Genomic DNA, 14060 nt, shown 5'->3' with positions numbered 1-14060 from the left:
ATTTGATTTGACCCCTATTCTAATATCAGTTGAGATGACGTTTTATTCGAAATCAAATGACAATTGCATACAATATTGACAAATCTCGCATGTAAGTTGGTATCGGACGATATGGTAATCGACCCCGACTCTAGTTTGTATCTGAATTTAAAAAAAAAACTACGGATGCGTGACGTGCGTGAAAAAAGTTTTCATTTGCCGCCATTTGACGTACAGTTTATCTTTTAATTAGTTTATAAGTAAAAAATAATTTGTTTTGTTGTTTTTAAAGGAACTATAACAAAAGTTTCGTGTAAAATTTGCGATAAAGATATTTCGGAAACGCCATCTCATATCCGCGAGTTCCGCCAGAGAGCAAAGTCGGCTGTAATATGAAGTTAGTGAATATATCATAGAAAGTTTATAATATGTGTGTAGATAAAGCAGTGTATGTAACTGTACATAATTAGGCATTAAAACACTCGTGTGACACTATTATGAAACTCATTTCATTCGTTTCATAAACCCACACTCGTATTTTAATGCCTTTCATTATGTAGCAGTCACATAAACTACTATTATTGTTTACGTTGTTGCGTCTTTATTGTTTTTTTTTTTTTTTTTTTTTTTTCTTTTTCATTTATTTAGGTAAACAAACAACCACTACAAGTTATACTTATTTAACTATAATTGCTATAATATCTACAATATGTGTGGCCCACACCGCTTACCACTTATTACTATAGATAATGTAATGTTCATTCAGAGCCGAACTAATCACCGGACTCCCGGTGTCAACAACAACATAGAATGGTGAGGTAGTTATATAAATATACATTTATTATGAAATACAGTGTGAGAAACTAGAAGAACTACTTAGTCTGTAGGGCGTGTTAAAGTCTCAATAATATGTTTTTTATAAACACTTAAACTACAACCAAAAATATCTATGTGATTAAATTTTTTATTGTATGTACTGACAAGTCTGCGCAGAGGAGCGCGCTCACCAGCGTGCGTGCGGCAGCGGCCGGTTACAAACAGCTGGTGAGGGCGCGCCTCTCGCTGTCTACTGCGGCTGGGTACTCTATAGCAAAGTTTGTTATTGAGAGCAATACAGTCAAACTGATTATTACAGATGCCGTATAGTACTAATGCTTCAAGTAATGAGCGCCTAGAACTAAGATCTAACATACAATATTTGTTAAGTAACTCTGGATAAGATAATCTACTGCGATGACAACGATAGTACATAGTATTTAGAAATTTTTTTTGAACGGTCTCGAGGGCCTCATTATATTTATTGTAATAAGGGTTCCAAACAGATACATTGTGTTCTAGTTGAGAGCGAATTAGTGACTTGAATAGGTGCAAATATGTGTTCGGATGACGAAATTCGGTACTAGAGCGCATTACAAACCCGTACATTTTAAACGCTTTACTGATTACATTATTTACATGTTGATCAAGATGTAACTTTGAATCTAATGTAATTCCAAGATCTCTTATTGAATGGGCTATGGTTAGTTTGGTGTTACATAAGTAATATGAGTCATCTAAAGTTAGTCTTTTTTTTGTAAATTTGATAAGTTTACATTTATCCATATTGAGTCTAAGTTTATTGGCATGACAATAGTCCGAGAAGCGGTTTAAATCCTGCTGAAATTTCTCACAGTCGTTGTTAAGAGAATAAGAGCGTGCCAAGATAATGAACACCTCGCCCGCTTAGCAAATTCCGCTGCTGACTGTACATTGCATTCTTCGGTTATTTGTTAGTGACCCATTTAAATAAAAAAACAGGTGGTCAAATATGTGTGTAAGTATCCTTTTTTAAGATGACTGTATATTCTTTACATGTATGTATGTCCTTGCACTGAGTGAATGAACACCTTCTTCAAGTTCTTCATATTTGCTAGCACATACTATTTTCAAACTCGATGGGTCCTGTCAGTTAGAACAAAATTTTCACAGTCCGAAAAACTGACAGGCCGATACCGTCCGGCGGACAGTTAATCAGTGGGCCCCTTCGAGCAACACGGAAGGGAGGCGGCATTCGCACTATTTCCCCTCTGCCGAGGTACAAGATTAGCGCGTCAATTTAATCTAGCGCGGGTAATAAAACTAGTTGCACTTGGATTTTTCACTAGACCGAGTCCAGACGCGCGCGTGAACACTGCTGCACAAAAATGCCTGTTTGCTCGGTTTTTTGTTATAAAAAGAGGTCGGGGACATCAAATTTAAAAAAAGAAAGTGTTACATTTCACATGTAATATTTTTTTTACATATCATACGTTAAATTACATTTAAATACAATTATTATATTTTAGTCCCAAGTAATTGTTGGATTTATCGATTTTGCTCGCTCAGTACAAATTGCGGATCGGTCGAGCGACAAATCCGACTTCTCATCTCTCAGAATACAATGACATACTTCAACGAAAATGTGTTAGTGTGCGTGTTGTGACACTAGTCACTCGTCCGTACACAAAAAGAGATCGAGGTTTGCAAGATTTGTCTTTGATGTGTGTCATTTTCTATGTATTTGTGTCGTCATTACAGATTGGATTTTGTATGTAAGTGTGTGAGAAATGCGACTGTGTGCACCTTTCCCCCCGCGAAAAATGGCAGAAAGATTTGTACGGCGAGATATCGCTTGGGCCCCTCCCTTCCGACATGTCGGAAGCCGGTGTTGCTCGAAGGTGGGCCCCTTTAAGAATGAGATACCTACCTTCTTCATATTAGCCAGCACCAGTTGCCTGAAGCTCGGGGACTGCGCGTTGATATTGTACTGCAGGAAATGCAGTACGAAGGTTAGCTCGTCCTCCGTTAAAGGCTGTGTTGAGCGAGGACACTCCGACACTAGTGAGATACTTAACACACGGGTCTGTGGACAATCAAAATAAAATTTATGTCTAAAAAAATATATACAAGCTTTTATCGCTGACTGTACTTTCCTTTTAACAGGTAACAAATACTATAGGGTATTTGAATGTATTTAAAATAAATTATTTTACATCATGCATGAAAGTTTTTGAGATTTAATTCGAAAAGTGTGTAATACAATAAGTGTACTAATTTTATGATACTGACAACATATGTACCTATTAACAGTACATAATAATTATTAATAATAAGCCCGCAGGGCAGCTTGTGGCGAGCTGTTGGGGATTAACGACCCCACGGACCCGAGTGCTCCCGAGAGTCGGTCAGGGTCTCCGTCTCCGGCGTGTCTTCGTCGGTCGGAGTGGACCCCACGGAGACCCGCAGGACTCTCAGCTCTGGCTTGCCTTCATTGGCCGTCCAGAGAGGAGTCGCTAGAGCTATATGCTCCAGGGGTGGAAGTGAAAGATGCATAAGACGCGAGTTGGCACAGTGGCTGGTAACAGCCACTGGGTAGAAAGCGGCGCACACCTCTCGACACCCCTGAGCCGCTCACACCGATGTTGCCCCTGGTCGTCTTCGCGACGGCAGTTTCAGGGGCCCATCTAGTCAGCGGCAAGTCACCGCCTGCCTCGATAACTTGTGAAAACATTGTTATGGCAGGTGTCCGACTGTCCGTACGGTCTTTGTAATAACCCAGTCTCATAGTCCACCCAAACTTCAATCCATAGACCGGTAAAATGTTCTCTTTTTCTGCAATAGTCCCAATGCCTGCTGCGACCGGTTCATGGGTGTTTATTGTTGCACCTGTGAATGGGTTTCAGCAGGCGTTCTACATGACATAAAAGCTCTCCAAGGGGCCTCTACGTGTTGGATCTGTGTCCCCACGCAAGCCTATCAAAAAACCGGGATTATGGGCCCGTGATATCTAAGGAGATACAATTAATAATAATAATAATTACCCCCAGGGCAGCTTGTGGCGAGCTGAATGGGAAGTGACGTCCCTTGGGTCCCATACCCCCGAGAGTCGGTCAGTCCCCTCTCTCCGGCTTGCCTTCATTGGCCTGCTGGAGTGAACACTGAGCAGGGGTCGCAGGACTCTCACCTCTGGCTTGCCTTAACCGGCCGTCCAGAGTGGGGTGTCAGAGCTATATGCTCGCAGGGTGGAAGTGAAACATGCCTAAGACGCGAGTTGGCACAGTGGCTGCTTACAGCCACTGGGTAGAAAGCGGTGCACACCTCTCCACACCCTGAGCCGCTCACGCGATGTTGTCCCCTTGTCGCTCCGTGCGAGCGGCCGTTTTCGGGGACCCATATTGTGAGTTGGCGAGTCACCACCTGCCTATTTTTCGTGTTTTTATAACATATGATCAAGGCAGGTGCCATAGTTTCTTCCATAGTCAGTTACCAGTCCATTAGCATCTCAACCCAATAGCCCAGTTCTTTTTGTTCCTTTTTCTTGCAATAGTCCTACACTAACCGGGGCTTGTCCTTGGGTGCACTACTATAGCGCAAACAGGGGTAATCGTCGGTTAGTGTCACATCACACTTAGACTAAATTGTCAATTTACAAGGGGCCTCTACGTGTTGGCTTCGGCCACACGCACGCCTACCAAAAGTCCGGGACCCCATGGTCCCGAGATTATATAAATGACACACATAATAATTATTATTAATTATTATGTACCTATTAACAGTATAAGTGCCTTGGCTGGAGCTGTAAACTTGTACTTAGTGCTTACCTGAATAAAGAATAGAGAAACGTAGACAGCAGTTATTTATTTTTAGACAAAATTTATATTTTAAAACCCGTAAAAATTATAAAGAGTAAATAATATGATTGTGACGGCACATGCTAGTGTTTCATATAAATTCCATAGAAGCAAAATCGTTTTGACAGTTCGAAAAAAGACATTGATTTGACTAGTAGTCAAATACCCTATTCTAATAACCCCAAACACAATCACAGAGTTCCACCACTCCTGTGTCCATCATCAGATCAGCTCGATGGTGCCATAATAAAGCACCCAACTATGTCAAGTTTCAGCTCAATCGAATAATGGGGCCGTCCCCATCCTATTTCCTAATGTATCAATCTTCAAATCAAATCTTACAAGCTAAATAAGACCCCGTGGTCTAATTTAGCTTGTGAGATTTGACTCAATCATACATACATTAGAAATTAAATAAAAGCTTGTAATAACAGGGATGATGTAGGTATTGTGTATTGTAGGTAACAAATTTAATTTTATATGTTATGAGCCCTTTATGAAGGTATTAAGGGCAGAAAAACACTATTAGATAGAACTTAGATATATTTTAATTTTATCTTATTTTATTTAGTATTAGGTTTTAGTTTTAATTTAGTTTTATTTTATAGATAAGTTAGTTTATTTTCATTTTTAATATTTGTATCTACCTTATCAATAAACTTTTACTCCTATTTTATAACAATGGTATTATTTGTAATACTTATGCATTTATTACTAGGTTAAATTAATAATTATTCGATACTATCGTATATTTATATGAAAAATAAATTTTATGTCAAGTTAACATCAATTTGGTATCATTACAAAATGTACTTTATTAATATAGCAATAAGTCATACATTACCTCGTCATCAGCATCATAGGCGCAGTGTCTGAGGTCGTCGAACGTAACTCCCTTGTACGCGACACCGGATTTTCGAACTACGCCCAGTACTAATAAGATGCATTTTAGATCGGTGCCCTGGTATGAGCTTAGTGCGCGCTGCTCGGGCAAGCTGAAAAAAAAAGTTATTTTTTTATAAAATCACGAAAGACATTTCAAAATCGAAATAGGATAAAAAGGATTCCTAACAACAAGGACAAATATTACCGCTCATAGGGTTTCTGCTCGAGAATTCCCGAGGCGAGAAATCTCGAGAAATTTGTCCTAAGTCGAGACGGGAAAAAAATATTCAATGCCTCGAGAACTCGAGAATTAATCTCTTGTGATATTTAAGTAAAAAGAAAACGCGTGTAGCACATGATGTGTCTATAATGTATTTCTTTAGGTAGTTAAATAAATATGAAGAATGTTTTTTTTTACATTTTCAGGTAGGAACCTACTTAAAACATTTATTACCTACCAACCAAATAAAAAACGACCTTGATCCGTCCCCTATCGTTCTAGCTATAACATATCCTGTAGCTATAGATCTTACCTACGATTCCTACGAGTCTGATTTGTAAAAAAGCGAAAAAAATTAAATAACATGATGTTTTTTGGAGCTTTCAAAATTTCTCGAGATACTCGAGAAACTCGAGAAATCTTGGTCGAGAATTCCCGTGCCTCGAGAAATTAAAAAGGTCGAGAAACCAGAAACCCTAACCGCCCATCAGACAAACAAAGATTCCTTAGGAACTCCAGTTCCGTAAATAGCTACCTACTCAGTTCTATCATAATCATAACATATTTTTCTAGCGACCCGCCCCGCAAACCGCATGAAAATCCGTTTAGTACTTTTTGACTTTATCGCGAACATACTACACACAAATAGACAGACGCGGCGGAGGACTTTGTTGTATATATACCGGGTGTGGCCTGTAATATGAGCAAAAAATTTAACTGTAGGCTTTACTCCTCATACTGATCAACATTTGTTCAGCGACTTTTGAAAATAACTTGTAGTTTGATTTTTATTCAAAGACGCAATATATTGCGAATTTTGTTATGTTTAAGGCTTGACAAGCAACGTCAATCACAATGATATGGCGTGGCGATGGCGTCCATTGAATATAATATTTATTTTGTATGAAAAAGAGGGAGTCTAAATCCTTCATAATTTTTAGAAGTTGTTGAACAAAAGTGTCACCGTTTGAGGAGTACAATCTATGTTTTAATTATTTGCTCGTGTTACAGGCCACACCCGGTATATACATATAAGGTGTAGTGATACCAATCATCCTGCTTGTGTTCCTACAGTCGCCATCATTTATATCGGAACGGCCAAGGCGCTCACAAATATCTGAACACGCCTCTCTATTGTTAAGGCTTTATAGTCGTGTCCAGATATTTTCGAGCACCTCGGCTGCTCCGATATATCTTGATGGCGACTGTACCAGTTTTATAAAAGACAAATCGGTTTGACGATTAAGGCCCACTTGCACCATTCCACTGATCCAGGGTTAACCGGTTAAACCTGGAGTTACCATGGTTACCAGTACAATTTGACACTAGGTTAACGGTTTAACCGCTTAACCCCGGGTTAGCAGTATGGTGCAAGTGGGCCTAAGCCGCGGACTCACATATATCGTAGCACCCCGCTATCCCACTGCACCGCTTTAGTCAGGATTTTCTCCAGTATACCAAGCACCGCCGGGTCCGACTCGCACTTGACCGTTTCCAAGATCACGACGATCCACTGTCGGTAGATGGTCTCAGGGTCTGCTTGTTGCATGTGCTTCTTTAGAAGGGTTTCGAGGAATGTTGTGGCCTGAAAACATATATATAAAAAAATCATAAACTAAAACTAAAAAGAAAACGCTCTCCAAAAAGCAATATACACAATACAATGCTGTTGGAAACTACACACAGAACACTGACTAAACCAGACTGGATGCAGACAAGCCAAAGAAGCCATGCCTGGCATCAACGGTAAGCTCACAAGGACGCTCCTTCTACTAGGAAAGGTTCAACTGAGTATGGTAACCAGTGTCATAACAGGTCATGGACCTTTTAACAAACATCTTTTTATAACAGGTGTCACAGACAGTCCCCTATGCCGTGGATGCATGGAGAAGGAAGAAACAGCCTCTCACGTGGTGTTGGAATGCAGCGGAGTGGCCCCATACAGGGCAAAACATCTTGGATCTCCGAGAGACCTCCCCGAGGTCCTACTCAACATCAAAGGTTTGGGGGGATTCCTCGAGGAGCTGGGCTGGCAGGACTAGTCCACCCCCTATCACGCAAAATAGGCGCAAGACGTCGAGTTGCGGAAAATCGCCCGTACTACAATACAATACAAGTATATACAAGAAAATATTCTGATAGTGTTTTTCTGCCCTTAATACCTTCAAGTGAAGAATGAAGAGATACGGTATACGGTTGTTCCTCTAAACAGCCAATATCAATAAACAATAGTACCAATAAAAACTTCGTTAGCGCGATATAGAAATCGCCGCACTCGCTACACTATTTAGTGTGATATTGGGATAAGTTTTTTAATTTTTTTATATGAAGTTTTACTGTACGAAATATCGGTGAAGGAAAACATCGTGAGGAAACCGGACTAATCCCAATAAGGCCTAGTTTACCCTCTGGGTTGGAAGGTCAGATGGCAGATGGCAGTCGCTTTCGTAAAAACTAGTGCCTACGTCAAATCATGGGATTAGTTGTCAAGCGGACCACAGGCTCTCATGAGCCGTGGCGAAATGCCGGGATAACGCGAGGAAGAAGAGAGAAGTTTTACTGTAGGTACGGTCAGCCAAGAAAGTGGTCTACTGGTCTAGTGGTCTTTTCGACTCTGTTATCTGATTAATAGAGTCGAAAAGTGGTAGACCACTTTCTTGGCTGACTGTACATACTCAGAGTGCGAAGCCCGGTAATGGACAATTTGGCTTGAAGGCGTGCTCCGAACGTCCGCAGGGCCAATATTTAGCACTGGAGCGAGCAGCAATACGGTGGCACAGAATAAATAATAGTACTAGGTACAGAAGATTCACTCTTTAACAAAACACGTCTGTTACGACAGATACGACCGCTAGGTGGCGACAGCGCCACGCGCGGCTTATGGCTAGCCACCATAATTGGTGTGGGACGGATGTACTTGTACGGAGCTACCTGTTGCAAAGCGACGAAATCAAGGAGTGAGCCACGCCTGACGGGGGCCAGGTAAAGAGTTATAAGGTGGTCTAGTACTCACGCAAGCCTGCACCGCCTGAGTGTTCAGCGCGTGTATGACGTCACGGATGACGCCCGGCCGCCGGGCCAGCACCGCAGCCCCCAGGGCCTCCGTCAGCGCCGTTAGAACCACGTAGAAGGTTTTGCGGGAACTGTCCACTGTAGAGAGCGATGCGAAGAGGTGTTCTAGGGTTGAAGGATTGCCTGCAACGGAAAGTTATAACTTATTTTGCATCCCCTAGCGCCCCTTGCACTATCCCACTAACCCATTGTCAAATTGTACTGGTAACCATGGTAACTACAGGTTTAACCGGTTAACCCCGGGTTAGTGAATGGTGTAAGTGCAAGTGGCCCTTACGAGTTAACACATTCACTGCTTACATACTAATTGTGTTCCATTGGAATTGGAACGCTTGGCACTGAAAGTGTTAGGTGTGAAATATGGCAACGGAGGATTCAGACACTTTAAGGCCCAATTTTATTATCCGACTGCGTTCGTTTGCTTAAAATATTGTTTTTTAATGCCTCTGTGTGCGGTCACCAAACACACCGGAAGCGCCGCCAGCTCGGAGCTACTGAGACTGCTGCACCTAAGCTCACGAGTTTTGATTCTAACCTTCCTTCTGTAACTGTACAGCAGCGGCTACAACCCGCGCCGTGAGCTGCGCGGCCAGATGCCGCACGCTGTCCATGTGGTGCTCCGCGTGCGCCCAGCACCAGCGCGCCAGCAGCGCCGCCAGCGCCGCGCCCGCGTCTAGACTCCGGCCGATTGAGAGTAGGGTGCGCGCTACGGCTAGGGTGTGGCTGGGGTCAGATGAGTACCTGCGGAGTTTAACGTCAGACTTTGGTCCTATCTGATAGGCTTTAGAAATGGGAATAAGGGTAGGTACCTAAGTCATTATATTCCCCCCATCGTTAACGCACCCGGTAATACCGAACCTTTAAGAGCTACCTTTATAAAAAAACTGTGAATAAATAAACCCTGCAAAGCAATTTCATAAAACTGTTGCTTAAATGTATGCTAATACCTACTAATTACAACTACCCAGACTTCGCTCCAGGTAACAATGCAGATGGCCTAAGATCGAGAGGCCTGGAGAGAAGTGATAGGAAGAATACCCCATAAGAGTCACGTCCCTCAGACATGAGGACACGATCAAGAAGAAGAATTACAACTCTTGATTGCCATACATTTAGGTAATAATATCTTACCTCTTAGCTGATATTGTGTTATTTCGTTTTATATGTATGTATCACCTGTCTCCTAGGGTCAGGATCTTTTCAGTCAGATCTAGCACAGCTAGCTGACCTTTGACCTTTACGACGGCCAGCTCAGACGGAGGCACAACTGTTGCCACGGCGGAGTAGATTGATAGATTGACTGTACCGTTTTCTGCACTACGATCTTCCTCTAATTCCTGTGCAAAGGGAACTATAATTAAAACGAAATTGGACACAAATAAAGTCGAATATAAGTTGAGTACAGTCGCCATCAGATATATCGGAGCGGCCAAGGTGCTCACAAATATCTGAACACGCCTCTATTGTCAAGGCGTTAGGGTGCGTGTTCAGATATTGTGAACACCTTGGCCGGTCGGATATATCTGATGGCGACCTATTCAAATTGTAGACCTCAAGGTAAGTTAGGGCCCCCCCACATCTGGCCTCTTTCGAGCGTCGGCGTCTACAATTCTATGGCCGACGTCGACGCAGCGTCGACGCAACTGCGCAGCGACGTCATTTTCCATAGCGCTGGACCGACGCCGACAGACGCCGACGCTCGAAAGACGCCAGATGTGGGGGGGGCCTAAGTGGCTTGTAGGGGTATGATGGTTGCCCTTTCGTTATTGTCTTTCATTGGATGACAGACGACAAAAGACTTATGCAGGTGATATATTTGTAAGAAAATTGAAATAGGTAGAGACCTAACGAAATTCTACAAAAAAGTGTGCAAATTCTTCTTCTTCCTCGCGTTATCCCGGCATTTTGCCACGGCTCACATTGGAGCCTGGGGTTCGCTTGACAACTAATCCCATGATTTGACAAGTGTGCAAATTAATATGAAAAATATGAATATGAATATCGATTTTGGAATTCTTTTGAAAAGAGCTCCCGATTTATGTGTGAATGTGATGCATGGTTTATGTTCAATAATAAGAAGTACTTCATAGAACTTACCGTAATCCAAGAGCTAGATCCATTCTCAAATAAATGCAATGTCAAATATATTATCCCACTCACAGACTTCGTATCCATGGGCACTTCTTTGCCCAACATCAGTGCAAAAATAATGGTCCTTATCCTTTGGAACATAGAGCTCAGTTTGCTTCTGTTTTCGTCTGTCACTTTCTGTATCATGTACAGGAGAAGTCTTAAAGTTAGGTGGACTAGGTCATATATTTTGTTTATTTCTGTGGGAGCGAGAGGCTCCGATTTTACTTCGGCGCTGGAAAAATATGACTATAATAAAATCCTTTCAATACAAATGAATTTCATTAAGCAAAGAGCTCGAGCAGTTTTATTCATGTTACTTGTATTTATTTTCAGAAACAATAAAGTATTTAATCTGAGAGTTTAAATAGCAATTTCAATCATTAATTTAATTGTAACATTTTACAACATTCGCGTTTTGAATACATATTAACTCACATTTACAAACAGGTCTATCGCGAATTTATTTTATTACCTTTATTACAACCACAAATTTACTTTTTATTTTTCTTTCCTACCACGACCATACCTAAACCGGACTAGCACATGGTCGGTCCTATAGTATCTCGCCCGCAAGATAGACTACCAGTCTTTATTTAACTGTATTAATTAAAGCCCAACATATCTATTCTCAAACAATTAAAAATAGAAAACTCAACGTCTATCCACAACCTGCTTACAACGCATATTGCGGTATTTTGGCCATGTTGCACGCAGGGATACCAGCAATTTGGAAGGCCTTATCGTGACCGGTAAAATAGAGGGAAAAAGGCCTAGGGGTAGAAGTCCCAAACGATGGTCGGACCAAATAGCAGAGGAACTAAAAATACCTGTTAGCGACACACTCCACGAAGCTACAGAACGGGACCGATGGAGACAAGTAGTTGACGGAATCAGAGTCACAATCCTGAGAAATGAGGGACCGATCGAAGAGAGAGAGAGTATTAATTAAAGAGGGACAGGTCTATTTCATGGTTGAGATACTGTAGCACTAATCATGTGCTAGCCCGGCTGGTCTACACGAAAGTGTTTACAATATACGCTAAACTTACCCAACATTTTCTCCTGCAGTATTATTGTGTAACTTGAGTGTTTCCACACAGGTCTCCAAACACCTTACATAGTAAGCAGTAACAGCAATCTCTAATTGACTCACAGCTTCAGCACCAGGTTGAAACTTATCTACAGCGGCATCCAGCCGAGTTATGGTATCTATGTAACCCTCATATGGGAGGGTAGTTAAGTTGTCAGTCTCTGCGATAATTATTGAAGTTAAGGTTTCAGTGAACGGTTGGCGGAGTGTTCTGGAGTCAGTTATATGCCTGGAATAATCACACTCAAGTCAATGACCTCAACTTTTTGAAGTGAAAACTTCTTTAGCGGTGCTGAGCACTTTTTGAGGTGGGGAAAAAATTATAAACTCGAGACAGCGTAACACGTAACGCTGACGTCATGTGTAACCGACAATGTTATTCACCAAAGAACTTTAGTCATAATGTATCATAATCAGGTCAATTGTTTAAAACTGGACTTTTATATTAAGCAATAAAGCTTAATGTTCTAATCTTGTATGGGTTGAAATACGAGGATCTCACAGTTACATTCTAATTTTATATCACTCCAATATAATTCAACAAAGCTACATCTTGATGAAATCGCTAATAAAAGTGAACTCTAGTACTGGTGAATAAAACTCAAACTATCATGACCAAATATATTTAGATGCGAGGTCTGCAAGGTAACTTTACAATTTCTAATCGAATTTTAAACAATTAACGCTACAAATTTAAGCTCACTGGCCAGCAATTTCGGAACTAGTTTTTCAATAGAAAGGAGGATGGGTCAATTGTACATAGTGCTGCAGACATTTTGGACTAGTCATTGAGTTTTCACTTCTGTCGGCACTCCCGGAGTGCAACCCTTTGTTTTTTTTTTAAATCTAAAAATGTTTTGTCTAGCAGTGACAATTGCAGTGAGTTGGTGAGATCATTTATATTGTTTATCTTAGGCTATGTAGTTCCTATGTTGATTCAATATACTGGCTTCATCAAACAATGGCAAAACTTGGATGTTATTACAATCCTAGCTCTCGAATAAAAAAACTTAGTATGAGATTTAATTCAAAATTACTCTAGTTTCCAATATTGTTTTTGATTTAAAGTTTTTATTTGGTATCAGAGCTGTACATTACTGTAAACTTGGTCCCATTAATAAAGTAAGTTCGGATATGCCAACCATATCAGAGCTCACACTCGTGATTAGCTAGGGTTGCCATTGCCGATTAAGGCATGGATAGCTATATATTAATTGAATTTAGTTCCACCACAATGTTTTCATACTTACTTTTTTAAGAACCCCTTAACAGGATGTTTAGCATCTGCATGCCAGAAAAGCAAGACAAGAAATTTGACTGTTTCCTGGTCAAACTCATCTCCATGGCTGCTTAGATACTGCTTTAGTATCTTTAACTGGTTATCGGCACTGTTGCAATTTAAGAAGTTATTGAAAAATTCACTAGGAACACCTAAAACAACAATAGTAAGAAATTAAATGGTTTTAAATTTATTATAATTACAATATGTACTACCTAGTCTACCTATCTATATTTACAGCACACCACACAGGTGAAATACAGGCTAGGCTAGGCAAAAAAGGAAGGGGTAGCAGAAGGCGGTGTTATCGCTAAACTGATTTCTGCCAGACAACTTTTGGGTAGTTTTGTTATTGAACACTTAAGTTATGAAAAACATACATTTGTAAGTAGTAAGTACCAATCACTGAGTTGATTTAATACAGACAATTATATTAAAGTAAGAATAATCATACCTTTCCTTCAGATGTATTATGCATCTGAATTCATATTTAATTGCATTATTGAATAAAATATCACAAAATCAGAAAGTAATTACACTTTAAAACTAGAAGTATATAAACTTTACAAACCAGTGTTCCAATAAGGAATAGATAACGGCGCAGCGGGTTTTTTGACCTTTTCGCCTATCCCTCCGCTAACTCTCAAGTTTAGATCATTCATAATAAGTACAATTTCAGTTCATAAACTGTATATCTAAAGAGAAAACGTGAACGTTTCAACAATAACATAACCTCAATGTTAAGACAACAAA

General features: G+C 40.6%; 1 protein-coding gene across 1 annotated transcript in view; it reads right to left on the bottom strand.

The window, feature by feature from the left end:
• The window catches only part of LOC134671568 (tRNA (32-2'-O)-methyltransferase regulator THADA), a 39400-nt gene extending 25340 nt beyond the window's left edge, over window positions 1-14060 (bottom strand). The window contains exons 1-10 of the mRNA XM_063529427.1: window positions 13879-14060; window positions 13279-13459; window positions 11988-12257; window positions 10903-11170; window positions 9982-10142; window positions 9341-9546; window positions 8747-8928; window positions 7131-7318; window positions 5473-5623; window positions 2705-2860 (exon numbers count right to left, since the gene is read on the bottom strand). Of these exons, the coding sequence (XP_063385497.1) occupies window positions 2705-2860; window positions 5473-5623; window positions 7131-7318; window positions 8747-8928; window positions 9341-9546; window positions 9982-10142; window positions 10903-11170; window positions 11988-12257; window positions 13279-13459; window positions 13879-13969 (1854 nt within the window). The 5' untranslated portion in view covers window positions 13970-14060. The remainder of the gene's footprint in view (window positions 1-2704; window positions 2861-5472; window positions 5624-7130; window positions 7319-8746; window positions 8929-9340; window positions 9547-9981; window positions 10143-10902; window positions 11171-11987; window positions 12258-13278; window positions 13460-13878) is intronic.

The sequence above is a fragment of the Cydia fagiglandana genome, chromosome 15 (genome assembly GCF_963556715.1).
Source record: "Cydia fagiglandana chromosome 15, ilCydFagi1.1, whole genome shotgun sequence".
NCBI classification, from domain to species: Eukaryota; Metazoa; Arthropoda; class Insecta; order Lepidoptera; family Tortricidae; genus Cydia; species Cydia fagiglandana.
This window is presented reverse-complemented; position numbering and strand designations above follow the sequence as displayed.